The 27833-nt window shown below is 42.5% G+C and overlaps 1 protein-coding gene and 1 long non-coding RNA gene across 4 annotated transcripts; both read left to right on the forward strand.

Annotated features, from left to right (window-relative positions):
* Positions 1 to 27572, forward strand: LOC124043135 (integrin alpha-6-like). 3 transcript variants are annotated; one of them, XM_046361373.1, is made up of 26 exons: positions 1 to 308; positions 12770 to 12897; positions 13034 to 13113; positions 13268 to 13529; positions 14292 to 14423; positions 14946 to 15159; positions 16977 to 17170; positions 17256 to 17350; positions 17457 to 17584; positions 17693 to 17782; positions 17903 to 17964; positions 18089 to 18258; positions 18352 to 18495; positions 18633 to 18748; positions 18867 to 19026; positions 19115 to 19201; positions 19307 to 19386; positions 24089 to 24166; positions 24870 to 24972; positions 25065 to 25241; positions 25373 to 25465; positions 25547 to 25663; positions 25771 to 25869; positions 26006 to 26131; positions 26301 to 26435; positions 26966 to 27104. In XM_046361373.1, the coding sequence occupies exons 1-25, from the start codon at positions 127 to 129 to the stop codon at positions 26406 to 26408; spliced, it is 3225 nt and encodes a 1074-aa protein (XP_046217329.1). In that variant the 5' UTR covers positions 1 to 126; the 3' UTR covers positions 26409 to 26435; positions 26966 to 27104. The 3 variants fall into 3 exon arrangements, with proteins under 3 accessions (XP_046217329.1, XP_046217320.1, XP_046217336.1); XM_046361364.1 differs by lacking the exon at positions 26301 to 26435 and having other exon boundaries at positions 26966 to 27572; XM_046361380.1 differs by lacking the exons at positions 1 to 308; positions 26301 to 26435 and adding an exon at positions 11346 to 11445 and having other exon boundaries at positions 26966 to 27572.
* Positions 23452 to 23873, forward strand: LOC124043151. The gene is made up of 2 exons (XR_006840279.1): positions 23452 to 23491; positions 23724 to 23873. It is a non-coding gene; the product is annotated as an uncharacterized LOC124043151 (long non-coding RNA).
* Positions 27573 to 27833: the final 261 nt, after the last annotated feature.

A 27833-nucleotide genomic window follows, 5' to 3' on the forward strand; every position in this document is an offset into this window, starting at 1 on the left:
CGTAAACCCGGGATAACAACAGAGGCATTCAGCAGGTCATGGAATTCTGCAGCGAATCCTGAGCGAGGGGTAGTGGAACAACCAGCACAGCATTGAACTATAGTGGTACCCTTAGGTCCTAACGCAATGGTGCACCCGAGAATATATGTTCCAATTCACGTGGTACTTATTTGTTTGCTAGAATGGACCCATATATCAGGCTTCAACCTGGATACCTTGAATGTCCTGAGGAAAGACGGAGAACCGGGCAGTTTATTTGGATTCTCTCTAGCCATGCACCGGCAACTTAATCCTTCAGATAAAACAATGTAAGATTTGTTTTGTTTGTTTGTTTGTGTTGTTGTTGCTGTATGAGTTCTGTTGCGTTTATTGCACTACGTTTGAGTTTGGTTAGCTACTTATTTTACGTCTCCACTTTACGCATAGTTGGATCATTCATCTCTCGAAGCATGGTCGCAGGTTCATTGGCCAAATTCTTATGGGACCGTTTTCTTGTCGACGGAGGTGAATAGGTACATGTAAAACTAATACGTTTTGTTGAAAACCTTTCCTAATTAAAAGCAACTTTCCGCAATTGTTTCATTATGTAGATAAATTATCCATTGCTTTTCCTACATGGGAATAATGACAGATTCGTTGTCAGATTTTAAATACTTGTAGAAATTACGTTAAGGAATTTTGAAGATTTTTACTCCCAATGTTTTGTAGACCTACATGTTGAATGCGCTGTAGTAAGAGCACAGTGATGATTTATATTCAGTAGAGCGTGGGGCCAGGCATTGTGTGTTTAAGAATGTCCTTTTGACAGAGACCTTGCTACAAGTTAACAATGGCAAACCAGAGGTAACAAGCTTTGTCACTCGAGAAATATTGCATGTTAATTGAATTTGTTCCAAAGAAAGTGACTCTAAATCCCTAGTAACAAGTGACTACTCAAGTGATATCTATCTAACCCCTTTTCACAGTATTGGACATTGTAATACATGCCTAGCTGTTATTTTAAAAGTATAATATTACTGTTATCATTTAAGAAGCCTTTTGGCAGTGTCAATTGGTCAAACAGTAAAATATAATATAAACAAAAATATAAACGCAACATGCAACAATTTCAAAGATTTTACTGAGTTACAGTTCATATGAGGAAATCAGTCAATTGAAATAAATTCATTAGGCCCTAATCAATGGATTTCACACGACCGGGAACACAGATATGCATCTGTTTTCACAGATACCTTAAAAAAAGGGGGCCTCGCAATGGGCCTCAGGATCTCGTCACAGTATTTTTGTGCATTCAAATTGCCGTCGATAAAATCCAATTGTGTTCATTGACCGTAGTTTATGCCTGCCCATACCATAACCCCACCGCCACCATGGGGCACTCTGTTCACAACGTTGACGTCAGCAAACCGTCCACCTACACAACGCCATACACGTGGTCTGCGGTTGTGAGGCCGGTTGGATGTACTGCCAAATTCTCTAAAACAAAGGTGGAGGCGGCTTATTGTAGATATATTAACATTCAATTTTCTGGCAACAGCTCTGGTGGACATTCCTGCAGTCAGCCAGCAAATTGCACACTCCCTCAAACCTGAGACATCTGTGGCATTGTTTTGTGTGACAAAACTGTACATTTGGCCTTTTCTTTCCCCAGCACAAGGTGCACCTGTGTAAGGACCATGCTGTTTAATCAGCTTCTTGATATGCCACACCTGTCAGGTGAATGGATTATCTTGGCAAAGGAGAAATGCTCACTAATAGGGATGTAAACAAATGTGTGCACAACATTTGAGAGAAATAAGCTTTTTTTGTGCAACTGGAACATTTCTGGGATCTTTCTGTGACCAACACTTTACATGTTGTGTTCAGTGTACTTTGTCTGGGGTTCTTACTGTCAATATTTCCTTTCACCAAGGACTCCAGCCTTTTGCACTTGTTGAATGAGTTCATAACATGTTTATAAACCCTGGTCTATAAAACAAACGGTTTTCATTCTACTAAATAACAACTCTGGCATCTTCAGTGGTGTGACCATGGTTTTCACTATTAAGCTGTGATCCATTCTCTGACAGTTGAGATGTATTCCTGTGAAAAGAGCAATGATCTGTGACCTGTTGTTTTCCCAACAGTGAGAGTGGCTACGTGTGACATGAGTCAAGGTTAGTTATTGGTTTAGAACAGGAGTGCTAAGGGCAGTGGTCCAGACAGAACACACTGGGATTTTAACTGTCAAACATCTGTGTAAGTACAGTGCATTGTGCACCATTTAAAAACATGGAAGCCCAATCATTGCATAACTTAGATAATTAACAATCCATGAAGTCTGAGCTATTTACTATTGAAAAAAAATGGCTAGCTGGAGCACATCTGAGCAGTTGACTTCTGAGCCCTTACCCGCTATGTGCTGATTGACTTAGATCTGCCCACTACAGGCGGTCCGGCAAAAACCAGGCAGATGTGTCCATATTCAGAGTTTCATTGACTCGTACCCGTACCCCCTGTATATAGCCTCATTATTGTTACTTATTTTTGGTACTTTCGTTTATTTAGTATTGTTACTTATTTTTGGTACTTTCGTTTATTTAGTACATATTTTCTTAACTGCATTTTCGACGCATGTGACAAATACCATTTGATTTGATTTTGACTTCACCGGACAGAGGAGGCTCCCCGGTTTTGTGATGAAACAAAGGTGTGGTTGAATGTATTCTTCTCATTGTCTCTGCCTTAGGCCTGTACAGTATATCACGGTCGCAAGGCTTATGAACTAACGGCTTACAGAGCAAACAACGCAATTATCACAACAGGTTGAAAATTGTGCTTTTTTTTGGGGACTTGGCTTCCCCAGTGATTTTATCCACACACCCTTACTGACTGTAGACCACATAGCCTATCATTATCATTGCAGACACCAATTCACACAACTAAAGATGAGATGTCAACATCTTGGCAGAGAGAGAGAGGCTAATAACTGCTGCCAGTCAGAATTGATGGCCTTCTCTCTCTGGCCAGCTAGAGATCTTATCTGATAGGCCATAAATGTGCAGAGTGCACCAGGCCATTTAGAGTCTTCTACTAATTTGATAACTTTATCTGGCATATAACACATTATCTTCCAGTAATAGTAGCATGCACAACATACTCATAATAATACACTATATATATACAAAAGTATGTGGACACCCATTCAAATGAGTGCATTCGGCTATTTCAGTCACAGTCATTGCTGTGAGCTGTATAAAACTGAGCACACATCCATGCAATCTTCATAGACAAACATTGGCAATAGAATGGCCTTACAACGTGGCACCGTCATATGATTCCACTTTTCCAACAAGTCAGTAAAGTAAAATTTCTGCCCTGCTAGAGCTGCCCTGGTCAACTGTAAGTGCTGTTATTGTGAAGTGGCGTAGGGGCCACCCCACGAGGAGGAACAGTGTCTGGCCACCCCATGGGATGCCACAGGGATGGTGGAAGATCCTCTAGCTCAGCTGGTTGAAGGCTGCTGGGGCCCATTCCTGGGCACTGAGTTAGTGACTTCTCCCTACTGCTGAAGATGATGACTCCCATGGTGGAGCAGGTGGAGACCTCTGGGCGAGGCACATCAGAGAGCCGAAGGCAGGGGCAGGCTGGGCCCCAGAGATGAGGTCAGGTGATTTCCCAGGTGCGATGGCCAAGGGTCTTCAAGTGCAGGAGGTGGGGCGGCCTCCCAGAACTGGAGACAGCCGGTCCCAAGGTCAGTGAACAGTGGTTCCCCCAGGTCAGGGGGGCTGAGGGCTTAGCCGGGCAGGAAAATCGGGGCCTACTACTAAGACAGAGGCCTGCAAGCCTAGCTGAGTAGGGATCTGGGAGCATAGCGCTAGGACAGGTGGCTGGGCACTGGCTGAGGCTGGGGGCTGCGAACTGGCTAGGAGCAGGGACTGCAGACCTAGAGTGACAGCCAACTCGGGGCCTAGAAGGGCAGGAGACCCAGGGCCTGGAACAGGAGGTTTACATTTCATGATCTTTGATGGAAAAACAGAAGCTTGGAATTTCTCAAGAGCCTGGCAGTTGGCTGTGTCCCAGGAAAGCTCAAAGGCAGGTTATAATCTCCTGGGTAGAGACTGAGACACTGATTTATTAGCAGTGATAGAGGAGCTCAGGCCCTGGTTGGTTTGAAAAACCACACACTTTTGCCAAATGTTGTTATGGCCTGGCTGGTGTAACAAGCCAACTCTAGGCCAGTGCCAAGTGTTGGTGTAGGTAAACAGACACAGTTAGAACAGCTGCAGTGGTTCTGGGGGCTTTGAGTGCACAGCTGTAGGGTCAGCATCACACAACATTTGGGGAAAAAGGTCAGCAAGGTCACAGGATACAACTACAGTTTGGCCACCACTATTCATTTACACGTTGGACTCTATTTTAACACGCCTAACGCAATTGTAAATCGTAGTGCTGGTGGTAGCGTTATAGGTTCAGGGGTGTGTCAGAAATATTTGAATTATTTTCACAATTGGAATTATGGGTGTAGTAGCTGGCGATGCCGTGAAAGGGCTGGGTTTTGGAGAATAAACAACTTGTGGGTGTGTGAAGGCTTGGCCCCTCACTAGCCAATCAGAACATGCTCCATGGCTAAATATGTGGTTGCTTCATGTTGTGTATTTACGGTATTTTATGTATTGCTTTGTCATCAACTCCAATTTGAAAGTTAGTCCCTTACAGCCTCCTTCGTTAAATAGCCTGCCTCATATTTGCTAAATATGTTGAACATGTTTGCAGTCCACAGTCTTCTAATTGCATTGGTCCAGTATGGAAATACATTGTTAAACATAGGCTACGGTATAGCATTCGCACTGATATAGGGGCTAGCCTTACTGTAAATTGCAGTCTGGATATGGACATGCTAAACGTAGTCAATAAGCAAGATCAAATTCACTAGGCTATTGATAAGGCCTAAAAAGACACACACAAAAAAATGAACAACAACTTGTTTTAATAATAATAATAATATAATATATGCCATTTAGCAGACTTTTATCCAAAGCGACTTACAGTCATGTGTGCATACATTCTACGTATGGGTGGTCCCGGGAATCGAACCCACTACCCTGGCGTCACAAGCGCCATGCTCTACCAACTGAGCTACATAGGCTATGTATAGAGACAGTTACAGACACCATAATTGCTCCCTGTGGGGCGCATAATAATACAGACAAGGCAACTTAGACTATGGAGGGTTTTACGCACATCCAAACATAGTTTATAAAATCATGTTTTATAAACATCATAGAACCCTCTTACAGATCATACTGTATTTGCACTACTGCAGAAATATCAGACAAAACTGCGTTGCATTCGAAGCCATGGAAGTTTGGTTTTTAATCAGAATTAAACAAAAAACAACCAGCAACAATATTTCTAGGTAGGACCGAGTCAGATGCATGACATCATAAATCACTTCTCTCGTTTCATGGCACTGTGTGCACGCGTAGGCTTAAATGTCTTTACGCATAACATTTGCACGTCTGTACTAAATACTAGGCTCCTGTCAATTATCGTTGCTTATGTGTGTCGCAGATTCTCCCAAAAATGATAGGAGGACTGAATATTATTTGAGGAGTGTGTCTTTGGTAATCGGATGAGGAGTGTGTCTTTGGTAACGGGATGAGGAGTGTGTCTTTGGTAATCAGATGAGGAGTGTGACTTTGGTAATGGGATGAGGAGTGTGTCTTTGGTAACGGGATGAGGAGTGTGTCTTTGGTAATCAGATGAGGAGTGGGACTTTGGTAATGGGATGAGGAGTGTGTCTTTGGTAATGGGATGAGGAGTGTGTCTTTGGTAATGGGATGAGGAGTGTGTCTTTGGTAATCAGATGAGGAGTGTGTCTTTGGTAATCAGATGAGGAGTGTGACTTTGGTAATCAGATGAGGAGTGTGTCTTTGGTAATGGGATGAGGAGTGTGTCTTTGGTAATCAGATGAGGGGTGTGTCTTTGGTAATCGGATGAGGGGTGTGTCTTTGGTAATCGGATGAGGAGTGTGTCTTTGGTAATGGGATGAGGAGTGTGTCTTTGGTAATGGGATGAGGAGTGTGTCTTTGGTAATGGGATGAGGAGTGTGTCTTTGGTAATTGGATGAGGAGTGTGTCTTTGGTAATCGGATGAGGAGTGTGACTTTGGTAATCGGATGAGGAGTGTGTCTTTGGTAATCGGATGAGGAGTGTGTCTTTGGTAATCGGATGAGGAGTGTGTCTTTGGTAGGGTTAGGGATGACGAGTGCTCTTCCAAAAGGGGGATGGATAGCCTACGTGAACAAGCAAAATTGTGAGTAATAAAAAAGAATGAGGGTCAAAAGAAAAAAGAAAAAGACACTATGTGCTATGCTGCTAAACCAGCCATGATTAAGGGGAGGGTAGGCTATGGTTGGTTTTGAATCAAATTAAATGAAATCGGGGGGAAACCAATTGTTTTTTTAAATGTTTCTAAATACTACATTTTTTCAACAACAACAAAAATATGTTTCCATGTGGACACTGTGCATCATGGCTGGATAGGCTGCCCTTCTGCTCTCTAAATCCTTGCCATTATCAACTGCGTTACTGCTTTTTGTGGGTCTTAAAACTTCCCACTAGCGCTGAATGAAATTGTCACTTTTCCACTTGTTTTTAAGGACACACCGCAAATATTGCCACCCCTCCTAGCCATGGTCTGTAACCAATCCGACTGTCTTAGACTTCTTGACACGGATAGGAATATGATGGCTCTCCATGCACTTAGTTGCTCAGCTAACTTGATGCTATAACCTGGGGGTTTCTTTTTTTAGAGGAACATAGGACAGTAGAGTTGCAATGTTATTTTTGATAATGTGTCTTAAAAAAGCATTTCCGATACTTTGAACCTTTTCAAATCTGTCTGTACTTGGAAAATGAGTCTCCTTTCCCCTAAGTGTAACTTGTTGGCAGTTCCGTCTTTGCCTGGATACCTGTCCACATAGCCTTCCACAAGCTTTGCACAATAAGTTGGGTGAATTTTGGCCCATTCCTCCTGACAGAGCTGGTGTAACTGAGTCAGGCATGTAGGCCTCCTTGCTCGCACACGCTTTTTCACTTCTGCCCACAAATGTTCTATAGAATTGAGGTCAGGGCTTTGTGATGGCCACTCCAATACCTTGACTTTGTTGTCCTTAAGCCATTTTGCCACAATTTTGGAAGTTCCATCTGACCAGAGGACATTTCTCCAAAAAGTACGATCTTTGTCCACATTTGCAGTTGCAAACTGTAGTCTGGCTTTTTTATGGCGGTTTTGGAGCAGTGGCTTCTTCCTTGCTGAGCGGCCTTTCAGGTTATGTCGATAGAGTTCTCGTTTTACTGTAGATACTGTTGTATCTTCACAAGGTCCGTTGCTGTTGTTCTGGGATTGATTTGCACTTTTCGCACCAAAGTAGTTCATCTCTAGGAGACAGAACGTGTCTCCTTCCTGAGCGGTATGACGGCTGCGTGGTCTCATGGTGATTATACTTTGCATACAATTTTTGTACAGATGAACGTGGTACCTTCAGGCACCTTCTTTTGATTTTCCCATGATGTCAAGCAAAAAGGCACTGAGGTTGAAGGTAGGCCTTGAAATACATCCACGGATACACCACCAATTGACTCAAATTATTTCAATTAGCCTGAGAGAGAGAGAGAGAGACACCCTAGGCCCCCAACACAAACTATTGCAGCATAATTACTGGAGGCTGAGACCGGAGGGGTTGGGAGACTCTATGGCACCATCTGACTGTACCTCCGGACAGGGCCAAACAGGCAGGATAAAACCCCACCAACTTTGCCAAAGCACAGCCCTCACACCACTAGAGGGATATCTTCAACCACCAACTTACTACCCTGTTTTTTGCACTATTGGTTAGAGCTTGTAAGTAAGCATTTCACTGTAATGTCTACACCTGTTGTAGTTGGCACTTGACAAATAAACTTTGATTTGATTTGCGCTAACACCGAGTATTGCCCACGATCTCCCCCACGGCACGAACCCGAGGGGGGTGCCAACCCAGACAGGACAATGACATCAGTGACTCAACCCACTCAAGTGAAGCACCCCTCCCAGGGACGGCATGTAAGAGCACCAGTAAGCCAGTGTGACTCAGCCCGTGTAATAGGGTTAGAGGCAGAGAATCTCAGTGGAGAGAGGGGAACCGGCCAGGCAGAGACAGCAAGGGCGGTTCGTCGCTCCAGTGCCTTTCCATTCACCCTCACACCCCTGGGCCAGACTACACTCCATCATAGGACCTACTGAAGAGATGAGTCCAATAAAGACTTCTCTCACATGGGTAGGCAGACCATTCCATGAAAATTGAGCTCTATAGGAGAAAGCCCTGCCTCCAGCTGATTGCTTAGAAATTATAGGGACAATAAGGAGGCCTGCGTCTTGTGACCGTAGCGTACATGTAGGTACAGTGGAGAGAACAAGTATTTGATACACTGCCGATTTTGCAGGTTTCCCTATTTACAATGTAGATGTCTGTAATTTTTATCATAGGTACACTTCAACTGTGTGAGACGGAATCTAAAACAATAATCCAGAAAATCACATTGTATGATTTTTAAGTAATTAATTTGCATTTTATTGCATGACATAAGTATTTGATCACCTGCCAACCAGTAAGAATTCTGGCTCTCACAGACCTGTTAGTTTTTCTTTAAGAAGCCCTCCTGTTCTCCACTCATTACCTGTATTAACTGCACCTGTTTGATCTTGTTACCTGTATAAAAGACACCTGTCCACACACTCAATCAAACAGACTCCAACCTCTCCACAATGGCCAATACCAGAGAACTGTGTAAGGACATCAGGGATAAAATTGTAGACCTGCACAAGGCTGGGATGGGCTACAGGACAATAGGCAAGCAGCTTGGTGAGAAGGCAATTATTAGAAAATGGAAGAAGTTCAAGATGACGGTCAATCACCCTCAGTCTGGAGTTCCATGCAAGATCTCACCTCGTGGGCCATCAATGATCATGAGGAAGGTGAGGGATCAGCCCAGAACTACACAGCAGGACCTGATCAATGACCTGAAGAGAGCTGGGATCACAGTCTCAAAGAAAACCATTAGTAACACACTACGCCGTCATGGATTAAAATCCTGCAGCGCACGCAAGGTCCCCCTGCTCAAGCCAGCGCATGTCCAGTCCCGTCTGAAGTTTGCCAATGACCATCTGGATGATCCAGAGGAGGAATGGGAGAAGGTCATGTGGTCTGATGAGACAAAAATAGAGCTTTTTGGTCTAAACTCCACTCGCCATGTTTTGAGGAAGAAGGATGAGTACAACCCCAAGAACACCATCCCAACCGTGAATCATGGAGGTGGAAACATCATTCTTTGGGGATGCTTTTCTGCAAAGGGGACAGGACGACTGCACCGTATTGAGGGGAGGATGGATGGGGCCATGTATCGCGAAATCTTGGCCAACAACCTCCTTCCCTCAGTAAGAGCATTGAAGATGGGTCGTGGCTGGGTCTTCCAGCATGACAACGACCCAAAACACACAGCCAGGGCAACTAAGGACTGCCTCCGTAAGAAGCATCTCAAGGTCCTGGAGTGGCCTAGCCAGTCTCCAGACCTGAACCCAATAGAAAATCTTTGGAGGGAACTGAAAGTCCTTATTTCCCAGTGACAGCCCCGAAACCTGAAGGATCTGGAGAAGGTCTGTATGGAGAAGTGGGCCATAATCCCTGCTGCAATGTGTGCAAACCTGGTCAAGAACTACATGAAACGTATGATCTCTGTAATTGCAAACAAAGATTTCTGTACGCAGGTTGAAGGTTTAGAGGCCATGACTATTTTCATCAATATGTCAAGAGATATAGTATTAAAAAACTTGAGTGTCTCCCTTGATCCTAGGTCCTGGCAGTGTTGTGCAGACTCAGGACAGCTAAGCTTTGGAGAAATACGCAGATTTAAAGAGGAGTCCGTAATTTGCTTTCTAATGATCATGATCTTTTTGTCAAAGAGGTTCATTAATTTTTCACTGCTGAAGTGAAAGCCATCCTCTCTTGGGGAATGCTGCTTTTTAGTTAGCTTTGTGACAGTATCAAGAACACATTTTGGATTGTTCTTCGTCTCCTCAATTAAGTTGGAAAAATAGGATGATCGAGCAGCAGTGAGGGCTCTTCGATATTGTATGGTACTGTCTTTCCAAGCTCATTGGAAGACTTAGTTGGTGTAGCGCCATTTCCGTTCCAATTTTCTGGAAGCTTGCTTCAGGGCTCGGTTATTTTCTGTATACCAGGGCGCTAGTTTCTTATGACAAATGTTTTTTGTTTTTAGGGGTGCGACTGCATTTATGGTATTACACAAGATTAAATTAAGTTCCTCAGTTAGGTGGTTGACCGATTGTTGTAGTCTGACGTCCTTGGGTAGGTGGAAGGAGTCTGGAAGGGCATCTAGAAAACTTTGGGTTGTCTGAGAATGTATAGCATGGCTTTTGAAGATCCTTGGTTGAGCAGATAATTTTTTGTGATTGCAAACGTAATAAAATGGTAGTCCAATAGTCCAGGATTATGAGGAAAAACATTAAGATCCACAGTATTTATTCCGCGGGACAGAACTAGGTACAGAGTATGACAGTGGCAGTGAGTTTGTCCGAAGACATGTTGGACAAAACCCACTGAGTCAAGGATGGATCCGAAAGCCTTTTGGGGTGTGTCTGTGGACTTCTCCATGTGAATATTAAATTTAAAAAATAGAATATTATCTGCCATGACTACAAGTTACGAAAGGAATTCAGGGAACTCGGTGAGGAACGCTGTATATGGCCCAGGAGGCCTGTAAACAGTAGCTATAAAAATGGATTGAGTAGGCTGCATAGATTTCATGACTAGAAGCTCAAAATATGAAAACACAGTCATTTTTGTTTTTATACATTGAAATTTGGAATCGTAAATGTTAGCAACACCTCCGCATTTGCGGGATGCACAGGGGACATGGTCACGAGTGTATCCAGGAGGTGGGGCCTCATTGAACACAGTAAATTCATCAGGCTTAAGCCATGTTTTTAGTCAGGCCAATTGCATCAAGATTATGATCAGTGATTAGTTGACTACCTTGGAAGTGAGGGATCTAACATTAAGTAGCCCTATTTTGAGAAGTGAGATATCACATTCTCTTTCAATAATGGCAGGAATGGAGGAGGTCTTTATTCTAGTGAGATTGCTATAAGGCAAACACCGCCATGTTAAGTTTTGCCCAACCGAAATCTAGGCACAGCCCCCGTCTCAATGGGGATAACTGAGCTGACTACACTGACTGTGCTAGTGGCAGACTCTGCTAAGCCGACAGGCCTGCACCCTATCTCATTGTGGAGCTAGGGGAGTTAGAGTCCTGTCTATGTTCACAGATAATATGTGAGCACCTGTCCAGATAGGATGGAGTCCGTCACTCCTCATCAGGCCAAGCTTGGTCCTGTTTGTGGGTGAGTCCCAGAAAGAGGGTCAATTATCTACAAATGATATATTTTGGGAGGGGCAGAAAACAGTCTTCAACCAGCGATTGAGTTGTGAGACTCTGCTGTAGAGCTCATCACTCCCCCTAACTGGGAGGGGGCCAGAGACAATTACTCGATGCCGACACATCTTTCTAGTTGATTTACATGCTGAAGCTATGTTGCGCTTGGTGACTTCTAACTGTTTCATCCGAAAATCGTTAGTGCCGACGTGGATAACAAAATTCAGCATAGCCTTAACGTTGGTAGCCCTGCCCCAGTGTATGATCGCTGGATGATTATTTTTTAAGTCTAATACTGCTGGTAATGGAGTCGCCAATGACTAGGGTTTTCAATTTGTCCGAGCTAATGGTGGGAGGCTTCGGTATAGTTAGCCATTCTCATTGATGCATCTGATCATGTTTTCAGTGTTCCTTAGTATGTGGCTGTGGCTCTCACTCACTGTTCAGGCTGGAAAATATGACCCAGAGAGGTCCTGCTGAAGTGTTTGTCTCTCACTGTGGTTGTCCTGTTTGTTCCCCTTTTATAGTGTTCGCCTAACAGGGATGCTTTTGTGATTTAGCAACGTGCCAACTACAGCCAATTCCTCAAAGCCCTCCTAAGCTATTACATTTCATTGCAATATCAGTCAGTCGCAGCGATTATAAAGTATTGTGCATAAATAGAGGGCATAAATAAATGGCTCTACAAGTTATTCAACCCTAAAACGTATTCATGCAGGCTATTGTCCCCTGCGGTTGTTAAGATTCTCTTCGGCACTCGGGGTGATTTGGATATGTTGTGGTCAGTGAACTAATGTTGTACAGGACAATCGTATGATTGAATATGCTCCAAATTAGATCATACTGTTTGTCTGCCTAGTGCTAATTGTAAAGCACAGTAGACTACTGTGCTACAGAGACAGATCATGAGAAGTTCACAAAAATAATTATTCTGAGGACATTAACTGACAGCCAGATGAAATACAAAAAAAACATATTTCATTGTAGTACATCTCAAATGGCATGTTCACAATTTATTGAAGTCTATGAGACAGTACTATGATTGCAGGCAGTTTGAATATTAAGTAGTGGACATGTACTATGTTTGACATGGTATCTGTTATCCAGGCCAGTTCTGGGTTACTAAACTGACTGCTTTGGTCAATATGAATTATTGAATATGACAGCTGCAGTATAGGATTACCAAACATCTCTAACATCTGCTATTGTCACAGTACATTAATCTATAGACCATGAATATCTTAAAGAGACAGTAATTGGAAAATATATATATATATATATTTTTTTTGCAGACTGTTGATTGGAGCACCGAGAGCCAAAGCACTGGCTAACCAGAGAGCCAACATAACCGGTGGCCTGTACAGTTGTGACATCACCACCGAATCCGATGACTGTCGCCGAATCGATTTTGACAATGAAGGTGAGGTGTTACTCAAATCTGGTTCTCTCTGTTTCTCTTTCTTACACAACATATGGTTGAACATGACGTTTTATTAACCACAATACACTGTAAGTAAAATTCATTCTAAAGCGAGAATCAACATCAATTCCCACAGAGGATGTGAGAGTTGAGAACAAGGAGAACCAGTGGATGGGGGTGACAGTTAACAGCCAGGGCCCCGGAGGGAAGATTGTGGTAAGTCAGTGTCGGAGAATACTGTGCATTGCTGTGTTACTAGCCAGGTTCATAGTGCTTTGTATATCTGTTATGCAGAACTTTGCGTCAGATCTACAGTATCATTAGCTTAGGATCTGCCTTGCGTGCTGATTCTGCTGTCTCGTCGTTGCAGACCTGTGCTCACCGCTATCAGAGACGTCTGTTTGTGGACACTGCTCAGGAGTCCCGTGACATCACAGGTCGCTGCTACATCCTGAGTCAGGACCTCACTATTGACGAATCCTCTGATGAAGATGGAGGGAACTGGAGGTTCTGTGAGGGGAGAGCCAGAGGCCATGAGAGGTTTGGCTCCTGTCAGCAGGGTCTGGCTGCCACTTTCACCAAGGACTACCATTACGTGGTGTTTGGAGCGCCTGGCGCCTACAACTGGAAAGGTAGGTGTCTGTTCATAAGGTATGCAATTAAGTTGCCATTGTAAGTCGCTCTGGATAAGAACGTCTGCTAAATGACAAAACATGTACAATGTGAAAAGTACATGTAAGTTATCAAAACCTATTTACTTCAATCGATCAAAATCAATGGATGTACAATATACAGATTTAAATCTCTGCAGAATGAACTGTGCAGTTTATTGTGACTCACATGTCCTCTAGAGGTAAGGAAAGGCTCTGCAACAGACTTCATCAGACATTTCCTTCCTGTGCTTTAAAGTGTCAATCAGCAGTTGAAACAATGACCAAGTATTCTTCCGACCACTGTTTCTGTAAAAAGCTGGGGATGGGGCTGGATAAATGTAACCACCCTCAAATTTAAAGACAGAGCTATGGATGACCATCTATGATTTCACAATTATAGTTTTAACCTTGTTTTTAGGCTATAGCATGTGTGTTTACATGTACTTTGTTTACAAACATTGAACAAGATTATATTTTGGGTTCTGATGGGGTACGACAGTTGACCTAAGCTCAGGAGCCATTTATAAGTCATTTTTTGAGAATGAATGGGTACATTTCATTCATTCAGCAGTCCACCCATGGATGGCCCTTCAATACAATGTTATTTTCACCTGTAAAAAATAAATTCACCCAGTTACATTTTGCTTGTGTCATTATTGTTGAAGATTTCATATGGTTTTGTTGAGGATCATATTTAATCCAGCACCATTCCGTTGTCATCTTCACTCTCAACCACTCTAGGCATTGTACGTGTAGAGCAAAAGAACAACACTTTGTTGGAAAGGGGATTTTATGATGACGGACCTTATGAAGTTGGAGATGAGAACCGCTTGGATCCTGACCTGGTGCCTGTGCCTGCTAACAGCTACTTAGGTGGGTACAGTAGGTCTGAACCTTGACTGCGGGAACTACGTGTTTTCTGTGCTTAGGCATCCTGTTCGTGGCCAGTTTGTCTGCTGCCAACGCGGATCAGTTTCTGTATAAGTCGCCTTCTCTACAGGTCAGCCCTGAGAAAACTCTGGATGTGACGATCCAATAGTTTCTTAGGTTTGTGACTTCCGAGGTGGCTAAAACATACTCTCTTAACCATTCCATCTACATGGTCGTTAACTTGTGAATGGTTTCTAATCTGAACATTTACCATGTAATTATTTCAATGTAATGTTTGAATGTACTGCATTTTTTACTGGAATTACTTATATCTATATCAACATATGTTGTCTTGGTTGCTTCAAGATGACATGACTACTATAGTTCACATCTTGTGATTTTCTTTACATCCCAAATTCACTCATTTATTCATGAAAGATGAATGCTCTGAATTATACATAGTATAAGATATAAGCTGAACAAGCTTATGAACAATTTATAGATTCCTCTTATTTCATGTTGCAGGGTTTTCCATTGATTCTGGGCATAGCATTACCAAGGGGCGTGGACTGACCATTGTGTCTGGGGCACCGCGAGCCAATCACTGTGGGGCTGTGGTCCTGTTGAGAAAGGAGAATGAAGTGTCCGCAAGACTCTCTCCAGAGTACATTCTAGAAGGGCCTGGACTGGCATCTTCTTTTGGATATGATGTAGCTGTGGTCGACCTGAATGGAGATGGGTATGTGACACAAGTTGACTTCTGCTTTTCCAGTTTTGGCTTATCCATACATTATGTCAGGGGTCCCCAATTACATTCAGCCGTGGGCCCATTTTTCCTTGAGCGGATGTTTGGGGGGCCGGAACTTAGTTATAAATAATTTGTACACTGCAAATTCACTTCAAGAATCCCAAACAGACACAATATTTGGCATACACAGAATAATTTCCAACCTTGATTACATTGGGATTAGAGCTCTGCTACCCAAGCTGAGTCTGACGGGCCCTGAAATTATACATAGGGTTAGTGCCGCGTAGGGCCAATTTTTTTCCATAAATAACTAGGATATGGGCATGGCTTGAGCCATTTGCTCATGCCCTGCTGCATCGTACAGTCGTATCTGACTAAGATCATAACCTCGTCAAATATAAGATGGGAGAGATTTCACCGAAAATGCTAATGTTCCTTGAGTTTTGTCGGAGTTTGCAGTGATGAAAAGTAGCTAACAGCTAACTGCTCTCATGTCTCATCATTGAGCAGAGCAGCCCAAGCGGAGCCGTTGCTATGGGTACTTACAGATCCAGAGTGCATGCAGAGTGAGCAGCGTGCAGGGAGAGAGTGACACACAGAGAGGAGCAGCTAGTGGATTTACTAATGGAGGAAGTTATTTCTGGTTTCGGGCAGGGCCGAAAATTTGGCAGAAACAATCGGCCTGGGTAGGGTAGGGCATGAACATCGTGGGCCTGGGTAGGGTAGGGCATGAACATCGTGGGCCTGGGTAGGGTAGGGCATGAACATTGTGGGCATGGGTAGGGCTTGGGTTTAAAATTCATGCTTGTGCAGGGCTCTAATTGGGATACGATCACAGTGTGAATACTTGGGAACAGATTTCCTGAATTACAATCCCTTTGAGATGATTTCCTGGTGATTTTAGGAAAAAATTATATCTTTTTTTTTTTACTCAGAAAACTTGTGGGGCCAAATATACAGATTTTTGTTTTTTAAAAACGCAACATGTAAAGTGTTGGTGCCATGTTTTATGAGCTGGAAAAAAAGAAATGTTCGTATAACCGCAAAAAAAAAAAAATCTCAAATTTTGTGCACAAATTTGTGTTCATCCCTGTTAGTGAGCATTTCTCCTTTGACAAGATAATCTATCCACCTGACAGGTGTGGCATATCAAGAATCTGACAAAACAGCATGATCATTGCCCATGTGCACCCTGTGTTGGGGACAATAAAAGGCCACTGTAAAATGTGCAGTTTTGTCACACAACACAATGCAACAGATGTCTCAAGTTTTGAGGGAGCATGCAAATTGGCTGGCCAGCTGCAGGGTTCACCACCAGAGCTGTTGCCAGAGCATTTAATGTTAATTTCTCTACCATAAGCCGCCTCCAACGTTGTTTTTGAGGATTTGGCAGTACGTCCAATCAGCCTCACTACCGCCGCACACGTGTAACCATGACAGCCCAGGACCTCCACATCCAGCTTCTTTACCTGCGGGATCATCTGGGACCAGCGACCCGGACAGCTTATGAAACTGAAGAGTTTTTCTGGATGTAATAAAGCCCTTTTGTGGGGAAAACTCATTCTGATTGGCTCCCCAGTAGGTGGGCCTGGCTGCACTCCTGCCAAGTCATGTGAAATACATAATTGACTGATTTCCTTATATGAACTGTAACTCAGTAAAATCTTAGAAATTGTTGCATGTTGCGTTTATATTTTTGTTCAGTATAAAATCACCCGCCTATTGGAGAACCCCACATTATGTCATCAAACCTACATGGATATTGTAACTTAAGTTTCAAATATCGCCTTTATTCTTTTGCATCACAGGTGGCAGGATATTGTTGTTGGAGCCCCTCAGTTCTTTATGAAAGAGGGAGACTTTGGAGGAGCTGTTTATGTCTACATCAACCAGGCAGGAAAGTGGGACAAGATCACCCCAATCCGCCTCAATGGAACCAAAGACTCAATGTTTGGGCTGGCAGTGGAAAACATCGGTGACATCAATCAGGACTCCTATCAAGGTGGGAACCTGGCATCTGTACTTATTTCTGACCTTTCTGTGCTTGTCTCGTAACATTCCACAGCTAAATGGCTTCTCTTTTACAGACATTGCTGTTGGAGCGCCCTACGCTGATGCCGGGGCAGGAAAAGTGTACATTTACCACGGTTCTGCTATTGGAATCAACACCAAGCCGGCACAGGTTGGTTATGCAGTGTTTTATTGGTCACGGGATATGCTTGTTGACGTAGTGGAATGACATCACTGCTGCATCCCATTTTCACCTCTTGATTTATTTGTCATTTCAGATCCTTGAGGGAATGCCCAACAACATCAGATTATTTGGATATTCTCTGGCTGGGAATATGGATTTAGATAAGAATTCCTATCCTGATATAGCTATTGGGTCTCTCTCAGATACAGTTCTCGTTTACAGGTAACGATCTTGTTCGGCTATCTACAACAATCCAGTTACGACCGCACAAATACATTTCACGATAACACATACAGTAACAACTCGCATAACAACTCTTTGTTGTTTTAGGGCAAGGCCAATTATTAGCATTCAGAAGGATGTCAAAATTACTCCAAAGGAAATTGACCTCACAAAGAAAACCTGTGGCAACAGTATCTGGTAAGGTGTTGATGGGATTTGATGAGTGCTCATGTTTGAAAATATGTCTGACATCTTTGCGCTACTGTAGATTTGTTTCCTATGAACACAATTGAATTATAATCCATGTGTTGTCTATAGCTTGACCGTGGAGGCATGTTTCACCTATAAAGCAAACCCTGTATCCTACAGCCCAAAACTAAGTAAGCGAAGCCTCTCTCTTCTTTCACATCAGCCCAATTGGCATACTTTGTCATAGTCCTGAAAGTCCTGAATTCTTTTGTCCTTACATAATACACACTGTTGTTCTGGAATGTTTCCTTACAGCTATCCGCTACGCATTTGAGGGTGAGGCAGATCGCAGGAAGCAAGGGCTTCCCTCCAGGATCCTCTTCCTCAACAAGTCGCGCACCGACCAGGACTTCCGATCGACCGGAACTCTGGACCTCCGGGGACAAAACAAAAGAGCTTGCACCAAGACAAAAATCAAACTGCAGGTAATACTTTTTGGTATTCTTCTAACCCTCTTGGGATACTAGAAGGATACCTAGAAGGGAGATGGTGTACATAATTGTGTTCTCTGTCTGTAGGATAACATTAGGGACAAGCTGCGTGGTATTCCCATTGAGGTGTCGTTGGGAATCCAGGGTACCAAGCGGCAGAAGAGGCAGAACGCTCTCCCCCAGCTTGTGCCTATTCTTGACAACTCCCAGCCAAGCAAGGTCGTCACTGAGGTAACCTTCCTTTCCCAACTGTTACACATGTTTCATGATGTCATTGAATGTCTCAGAGTGATTGGAATTCAGTACATTTTTAGAATGGACTTACTGTCAGATGCATTGAAAATGAGCTTGATCTTGCTTCATTACAGGTGAACTTCTTAAAGGAGGGATGCGGAAATGATAATATTTGCCAGAGTAGCTTACAACTGGAGTACAGATTCTGCTCCAAAGAGCTCAACCAAGATATATTTCCCCCATTACCTATGTGAGTATGAACAAACATTCTTAGTGCATATACATTCAGGGACTTTCATGATAAGATTTGGAAAAGAAAACCATGACTCTGAGGAATAGGTATCAGGCAATGTTTTGTTTTTATCCAGGCAGAATGGGCTACCAGTGATCTCCCTCAGTGATCAGAAGGACATAGCTCTGGAGGTGACAGTGAAGAACAGAAATGGGGATGATGCCCATGAGGCTAAACTGGTGGGGATGTTCCCCAACGCTCTCTCATACTCCGGTTTCCGCTCTCAGAAAATGACAGTAAGTGAAGTGACTCTGGTTTATTTCAGCATACACCTTTTTTGCTATCCGTCAAGTAATACCATTGTAATGAGTTCCTGTTCTCCAGAGGGATAAACCGGTTCTCTGTTTAGCCAACCAGAATGGCTCCCAAACAGAGTGTGAACTGGGGAATCCATTCAAAAGAGATTCAGAGGTAGGCTATGCACTTGTTTTCATGACAGTCCTTTTTATTATTCTGTCATTGTGTGGCTCACTTGTGGTGAATGTTATGAAATATTTGGATGCAATGTGTTTCCAGGTGACTTTCTACATAATCTTGAGCACTGCTGGTATCTCTCTCCATACGGCAGAAATTAATATTGACCTTGAGCTTCAAACGTAAGTGGCACTATTGTTTTTTTCACAAAGGTGACTGATGATTGACTTGTATAAATCCTTTTTTCTTCAATTCAGTCTGGTATGATAACGGTAGCCCCTATCTGCAAAAATATGGTGTCTGTGGAAAGCTGAGTATCTTGGCCATTGATCTACCTTCTTTGGTGTGACTTAATAGCATATATGGGAAAACACATTTACAAGGGCAGGCCGAGCTGATGACCGCTACCTAGATTGCGGATTTTAATATATATTTTTTATTTAACTAGGCAAGTCAATTAAGAACAAATTCTTATTTTCAATGACTGCCTAGGAACAGTGGTTTAACTTCCTTGTTTAGGGGCAGAGCGACGGTTATTTTTTTGTAGCTTGTCAGCTCGGGGATTCGATCTTGCAACCTTTCACTTACTAGTCCAATGCTCTAACCACTAGAGTTGACATGGGCGGGACAAAGCAAGGCTTAGAAACATTTATGCGTGATGCGAACAATTGCTACTCAGAGGACGAGACGTACCGAGCACCGTACATTACATTGTAAACATATTTAAATGCTTTTTCATCAAATATGGCTTCTCAAGAAAATAAAAAAGAATATCGAAGTGAAGTAAACTCAAATAAATATATCTAACAGGAACCTAAAAAGAAGGCCGCTTTGAATAAGTATATCGACATAGACGCTTTAAATACAATTCTGGAGTCGGACTCAGATCAGGGGAGCGATTTGGAAAAGGAGGAATTTCGACTCGGCCGACGAAGATTGCTATCTAGAAGGATTGGATCCTCTTTTAGATCTGTAAGTAAATGGTTTCCATGGCTTTGCATAGCTAATTTACTATGTGTATTTCAGTTTTTATAAGTTGTCTGATTTTTGTGCTTTGGATTTAGTTTACATAGGCCTATGTAACAAGTCATTTCAATGTTATATAATTCCAAAGTAGTTATTGTCTAAGTTTCATCCTTGTAAATCTGGAGAGGCCACTATACTCTTATGGCCATTGTTTATTCAGTGGTTAAATGCTGAAGACACATTTCAGTTGTACAACTGACTAGGTATCCCCATTTTCCTTTCCCTTTGTCTGTGGTTCTCACCTCTACCTTTGTCTCCAAAGTGTTACTGTTTGCATTGTTGTGTGTGTTTCTCACCATCTATGTGAGTCACTGTCCAGATCAAATTTAGGCTTGGTGTTTTTACTTTACAGTAATGTTGTTTGGTCAATTTAGTCAACTGTTATTCTGTGTGTCTTACAACAAAATATCATTTTATTTTAGTCGTCACAGAGTGGAGGATGCATAGAATTTGGATGATGACGTTTGGGAGCCCCCTTCCCAGCAAGCGCCCCTGCCGGTCAAGGTCTTCACCCCCCACTGCTCTGTCAATCACCCCGTCTGATGGTACTAAATCCACCACTCGACAAAGGCCCCACTCCTCTTCAACCACCCCCACTGCAGGCCCTGGCACCACTCCCCTGTCTGCAAGTTCATCTGGAGGTGCGGAGGCAGGGAGGAGATCTAGGCCTCAACAGAGAAGAGGAAGAGGAAGGCAGGGAGGAGATCTAAGCCTCAACAGAGAAGAGGGAGGCAGGGAGGAGATCTAGGCCTCAACAGAGAAGAGGGAGAGGGAGAGGGAGTCAGGGAGGAGATCCAGGCCTCAACAGAGACAGGGAGGAGATCTAGGCCTCAACAGAGAAGAGGGAGAGGTGGTGGAAGCAGCACAACGGAGGACAGGTGCTATACAGTCCTTCAAGATGATGAGGAGCCAGAACAATTTAGGTTTAAACTAAAACGACCTGAAGGCCCCACTTACACTTGGGTGCTTTCCCAAACGACCTGAAGGCCCCCCTTACACTTGGGTGCTTTCCCAAACGACCTGAAGGCCCCCCTTACACTTGGGTGCTTTCCCAAACGACCTGAAGGCCCCCCTTACAGCTGGGGTCCTTCCCAAACGACCTGAAGGCCCCCCTTACAGCTGTTTCAGCTTTACTTTACCACCTCTGTATTGGGAACACTAATTAGTAATACCGACAAGAAGCAGCAGGGGGGGAAGGAAGATGTCTTGGAAACCTGTCACCAGGGGTGACATGCTCAACTACATGTCCTTGGTGATTTACATGGGACTGGTAAAGGTATCAAGACTAGTTGACAACTGGAGCAAGACCCCACTCTATCGGTTTTGAGTTCCCCACCTCCATCGTAGGTGAAAACCGATTCTTGGTCACTTCACATGAGTGACCCACAAAAGGATCAGGAGAATGACCAGAACCAAGGGACTGCAGGGTCTGATCATCTTGTAAGAGTCAAACCCCTTTATCATGACATGGTGGAGGCATGCAAAACTTATTTCCATTCTGCTCAAAATCTATCTATAGTTGAGCGCATGGTTGCCTCAAAGGCTCGAATTGGCTTGAAGCAGTATATGAATAATAAGCCGGCCAAGTGGGGCTACACGCTCTTTGTGCCAATTCAGCCCCTGCCTACACGTGAACCCTTTTCATCTTTGAAGGCAAGGTGATCACACCCACTGGGAAGGGCCTGTTATGCAGCTGATGGACTTCCCCTTACTTGGCAGTGAGTACAAGCTCTTTGTGGACCATTTTTACACTAGTCCCATGCTTTTCATAGACTTGTGGCACCATTCGTCCTAACAGAATCGTGTTTCCACTAAGACCAATGTAAACGGCAAAGACAGCGAAGAGGGGTACTATATGTTGGATCAGGACTAATAAGCTGCTTTTTGTGAAATGGATAGACACTATGGAAGTAACCACTCTCACCACACAGCATAAGGCATTTAATAACAACCATGTCTCAAGGAGGGTGAAAAATGCCAATGGGGCACGGGTGAGGAAGAACGTCTCCGTTTCTGTGAAGGACTGATGCTCTGATAGGCTACTACCAGGTCCTCCACCAGACCAGGAAGTGGTGCAAGACTTTCGTTTACCACTTTGTGGACATTGCTACAGTAAATGCTTTCATTCTCCACAAGCAGATGGCCAAAGCAAAAGGTCAAACCCCTCTCTCCCAGTTGGCCTTCTGAGAGCAGCTGGTGTTGGAAATGGCTGAATTAGGGGCCTGAATTAGGGGCCCAACTAGGGGGTGTTGAAATGCCAGCTCACTTTTTGTTTCCTGGCAGAGAGGGACTGCTTCAAAGACTATTGACATATACAAGCTATGGTGAAATCTAATCATCTGTGATGTAAAACGAACACGAATGCCATTTGTAAATAGTTTCTATTCATTCCATTTTTGCACATTTTCTAGCGAAGGACACATGCGAAACCAAGTTGTGTTTCAGAATACATTTTATATCATTTTTTTATGTATACATGTTGCTTTAATATTGTTTTTGTAAACCGTTCATTTGAATGTGGGACCAATACATTGGATAAGCCTACGCTAAACGTTCAGGCACTTTGGAGAGGTTGAAAAAACACTTCTATGTCCCCCGACACCACCACAATGTTTGAGAGAGGTTGGTGTTGTAGAAATGTTGTTTTTATAGTTATATAGTTAACAATAACTTTTAGGCACATCCATTTAGCAAAAACAGTGCAATTACCACATTCAGACACTTTGGAGACGTTGAAAGGACACTGAAATGTACTCTGGCTAACCCATAACACCACCACAATGTTTGAAGTGAGGTTGATATGGTAAAAATAGTTTTTATACTGAACAAATAGCATTTAGGGATTGCAAATATGTAATATCACTGGAATTATCTCATTTACAGACATATGCCACTTTGGAGAGGTTTAGGGACACTTGGAAATGTCCCGTGACCACACCTGACACCACTTACTAAAACATCTGCCCATTTCTAGTTGTTAGGTCTATCAATCCCATTTCTAGTTGTTAGGTCTATCAATCCCATTTCTAGTTGTTAGGTCTATCAATCCCATTTCTAGTTGTTAGGTCTATCAATCCCATTTCTAGTTGTTAGGTCTATCAATCCCATTTCTAGTTGTTAGGTCTATCAATCCCATTTCTAGTTGTTAGGTCTATCAATCCCATTTCTAGTTGTTAGGTCTATCAATCCCATTTCTAGTTGTTAGGTCTATCAATCCCATTTCTAGTTGTTAGGTCTATCAAGCCCATTTCTAGTTGTTAGGTCTATCAAGCCCATTTCTAGTTGTTAGGTCTATCAAGCCCATTTCTAGTTGTTAGGTCTATCAAGCCCATTTCTAGTTGTTAGGTCTATCAAGCCCATTTCTAGTTGTTAGGTCTATCAAGCCCATTTCTAGTTGTTAGTTGTTCTATCAAGCCCATTTCTAGTTGTTAGGTCTATCAAGCCCATTTCTAGTTTTTCTTCTGATATAGTTCAGCCCATTTCTAGTTGTTAGGTCTATCAAGCCTATTTTTCTTCTGATATAGTTCACATGTTGTGGAAGCCATCTGATGCGTTTCCAGCTCTAGTCATCAATAATTCACTTATAGCTAGCTGGTTAATGAAAGATGACCATCAAAATAACAATAAAAACATATTTTGTGTGTTCTTGTTCATGTGTAAACTATCTATCTTCTGATCATTTCCTCATCTCCCAGATGTCTTCTTTCCAAATACACAAAGTTTCTGCATGTCAGAAGCATGTAATTACACACGAACAGCAGTTACTTTTGGGTATGTCCATTTCAGGCGGAAATGTATCTTTTGCCATTACATTTTAAGAGGATAACAAACACTTATGTGTCACTTCACTACCTTCAGGACCAGTACACAGGACAAAATGGGAAGAGTGAAAGCAAAGGCGAAAGTCGTGATTGAGCTGTTACTTTCTGTTGCAGGGTAAGTAGTGTTTCTAACGTTTTCACTTGTTGACTACTGCATCGACTCGATGTCAAATACTTGTTTTGATCTGATGTATTTAAAAGTACACGGGAGAGCGAACATTAATGGCATCCATGTCAATCTCCCATGGCTCAAAGTGGAAGAGAGATAGATATTCATCATTACTTGTTTTCGTAAGACACGTTGACAAGCTGAAGGTACCGAGCCGTCTGTTTTTAAAGTACTAGCACACAGCTCGGACACCGATGCATACCCCACAAGACATGCCACCAGAGGTCTCTTCACAGTCCAGAACAGACTATGGAGGCGCTCAGCACTACATAGAGCCATGGCTACATAGAACTCTATTCCACATCAGGTAACTGATGCAAGCAGTAGAATCAGACTTAAAAAGCAGGTAAAAATACACCTTATGGAACAGCGGGGACTGTGACGTAACACACACAGACACATGCACACACACACGATAACATACGCACTATACACACACGAACAAATATATTTTGTGTTGTAGATATGTGGTGGTGGAGTAAGGGCCTGAGGGCACACACTTAGTGTGTTGTGAATTCTGTAATGAATGTATTGTAATGTTTTAAAAAATGGTATAACTGCCTTAATTCCGCCAGACCCCAGGAAGCTAATGGAGATCCTTAATAAATACAAATGTAGTCCACTAATATGTGGTTTGTTTATCAATCAGAGTTGCGAGACCCTCCCAGGTGTATTTTGGGGGTGATGTGAAAGGAGAGAGCGCCATCAAGACAGAAGAGGAGATCGGCGGTTTGATTGATTATGAATTTAAGGTAATTATCATTGTCTGCTTATCTCAGTTTCTCAATATCACGTTGTCTGAGTTTGACCGTGATGTAAAAAAATTTCATTATTATACCTCCAGATAATCAATTTGGGTAAGCCGTTGAAGTCCTTTGGCACAGCCTCGTTGAACATCCAGTGGCCCAAAGAGAATGTGGATGGGAAATGGCTGTTATATCTGGTTAAGATCAGCAGTACTGGCCTGGAAGAGATCCCCTGCTCCCCAGAGACTGAGATCAACTCTCTCGAACACATTCAGGTAATACTTTCCTACTGAAGTTTCACTGTACCTGATGCATTTGTGGAAAAGCAAAATGGGCCAGAGATTAAGTGTTATTAAGACATTCAAGTTTGAATCACTAACTTGTGATGAGTTTATTTATTTTTTAGGAGTCCGGCACATCTAGGAAAAAGCGTGAAGTTGGAGGCAAAAAATCTGGAAGCAAAATGACTTTATTGGACAAAAAAAAGCACAAGATTTTGGTAAACACACTTTCACTTGCATTTAAAAATAGATCAATAATGACACGTTGTCTGTCTGACAAAAGGTTATGTTCCTCTCAGATGTGTGGCAATGGCTATGACGCTAGATGTGTGGTGATCAAGTGCCCTCTACAGGGCTTGGACAGTAGTGCAGTGATTGCGCTGCGATGCCGTCTGTGGAACGCTACCTTTCTTGAGGTGAGAAACAACATGCCTGTTGCTATTTGCTTTTCAAAAGAGTCCTAAATAGCAGATACGAATAATTCAGTCATTCTCTAACATTGAAAACCTTTGTTTTGAAACAGAATTATGCCAATTTGAACTATCTTGATATAATTGTGAAAGCATCCATCAGCCTTGATGCTCCTGCAAAGAATATGGTTCTCAGGAATGCTGAGACTCAGGTGTGTGGCACAGAAGAACTCTTGACACCCGTTATCATCCACTCACACAATGGCACCTTCACTGATCAATACAATTTTAAGAATGTATATGTAACAAATCGAAATAAACAGACTGTTTCTTCTTGTACCCATGCAGGTGAGAGTCACGGTGTTTCCAGAGAAGGCAGTAACCCAGTATGGTGGAGTTCCCTGGTGGATCATCCTTGTGGCTGTCCTGGCTGGTATTCTGATGTTGGCATTGCTAGTGTTTCTACTCTGGAAGGTAGGCGTGGTCTACAACCGCAACACACTTACCAACATATTCACTGTATTCTACTCTGAGCTATTAGTAGACACATGCAACATTGAATCATTATTCATTCCGGTAGTGTTATAGTATATCTGTGTTCTCATATTGTTCCCAATGATTCATCACCCTCGCTCTCCTTTAGTGTGGTTTCTTCAAGAGAGCCCCACAAGACCAGTACGATGCAGCGTATCACAAGGCTCAGATCCATGTTCAGGCCTCTGATCAAGAGAAACTCACTACTGATGCATAGTGCCCGTTCTCTGCGCTCAGACCTGGGGTAAAATGGGCATTGCAGTCAGCATGGCGTGTGGGCTTAAACACTAACTCACTTTTGCTTTAAAGGAAATGCTTACTCCCGCACATCTCGAGTGCAAAAATGTCAGAGACACATGCATAGACCAATGTAGTTTGTACTCTAATTGATCATTTAGCCAATTAGTATGTAAAACGAGCTTTGATAGGGTGTTCAGACATTTGTTCATGTATGTGTGTTTGAATTAGGTCAGCATTCAATGTCCCCCCCCCCCCCAAATGAGCAGTTATTACATTTTCCTACATTTCACACCTATCAACCACTATTTCTTGTGTGCTTTGGAGTTTCTTAATGTTTTCTAGGTTTCTGCTTTGTCAGGCTGGCTGTTTGGAAATGCTATTTTGAATTACTACTCTTAGCATGCTCTCACACAACTCTCTTTGGATTGCCTCTCTGATTTGCTTGAGCATTATGTGTGTTCTATTTGTATGTTCAGGTTGATACAAGCCTATAAAATGCAGAATGAATCATTATCTTTGCCTTTCTCTTGCCAGTGTGGATTTTTCAAACGTTCTGAACATGATGACAGCGTTCCAATATACCATGCTGTACGGATAAGGAAAGAGGCTCGTCAGTTCAAAGACAGGAAAACCAAGCTGCATTCCTTTGAGAAAAAGCAGTGGGTGACACGCTGGAATGAGAATGAGAACTACCCATAAGACACTTGACTGTTGGGATGCTGTCAGAGACAAGAATCTCCCATTTTTTTTCTAAACATCCCAGTGTCACAAACCCATTGATCTTAGTGATTTATTGTGTACAGTCTAAACTCAATTGACTGCATTTGTGAAGCAAACTCCAAAATAAACTGTGTCCTATCCAGAGGAAATGAGAAGCATCATATCTTACAATTCATTTTCTCTGAATTGAGACTTTTTAAATGAATTATCTGCCATTGATTGTTTTTTATATATTTTTTTTAGCATAAACAGTTTCAATCCAATGTTTACCTGAAGATAATATTTTTTTTGCAGTCACTTTTGTCCAATCTAATGTACTGTATAGACTGGAACATTTTGTATGTTTGTATATATTTAAATACTTTAGCACACTGTATATTTATTTGAGTCATTATTAAAAAAAAAAAATGCATTGGCCAAATACTTTAAAACATTTTTTTTATCTTAAAGTTACTTTTCAGTAAGGGCAAATGTTACTGATGATTTTCTAGTGCTACACAGACTGAAAAGTAGCTACAGGTATTAGGCAAACAATATTGTCATTGGGACTCATTTCTTTGCACTTGCTTTGATTCTAAAAAAGGTCATTCAATACACGCTATTAGATATAAATCAGTTAAGAGTTTTGAGAACTATGATTAACACCATACCTTTGTTTACCCCCCTGTACTGGGATATGCTT

This window comes from Oncorhynchus gorbuscha, linkage group LG01, assembly GCF_021184085.1.
Source record: "Oncorhynchus gorbuscha isolate QuinsamMale2020 ecotype Even-year linkage group LG01, OgorEven_v1.0, whole genome shotgun sequence".
Classification (NCBI taxonomy): domain Eukaryota; kingdom Metazoa; phylum Chordata; class Actinopteri; order Salmoniformes; family Salmonidae; genus Oncorhynchus; species Oncorhynchus gorbuscha.

What these genes read in the sequence shown, in the direction of transcription:
- LOC124043135 (XM_046361364.1), top strand. Translation starts at nt 127, where the DNA reads ATGGTGCACCCGAGAATATATGTTCCAATTCACGTGGTACTTATTTGT. An exon ending in GCCTGCTAACAGCTACTTAG is followed by an intron (nt 14,424 to 14,945) that starts GTGGGTACAGTA and finishes TTCATGTTGCAG; the next exon opens with GGTTTTCCATTGATTCTGGG. An exon ending in ACTCTCTCGAACACATTCAG is followed by an intron (nt 25,242 to 25,372) that starts GTAATACTTTCC and finishes TTTATTTTTTAG; the next exon opens with GAGTCCGGCACATCTAGGAA.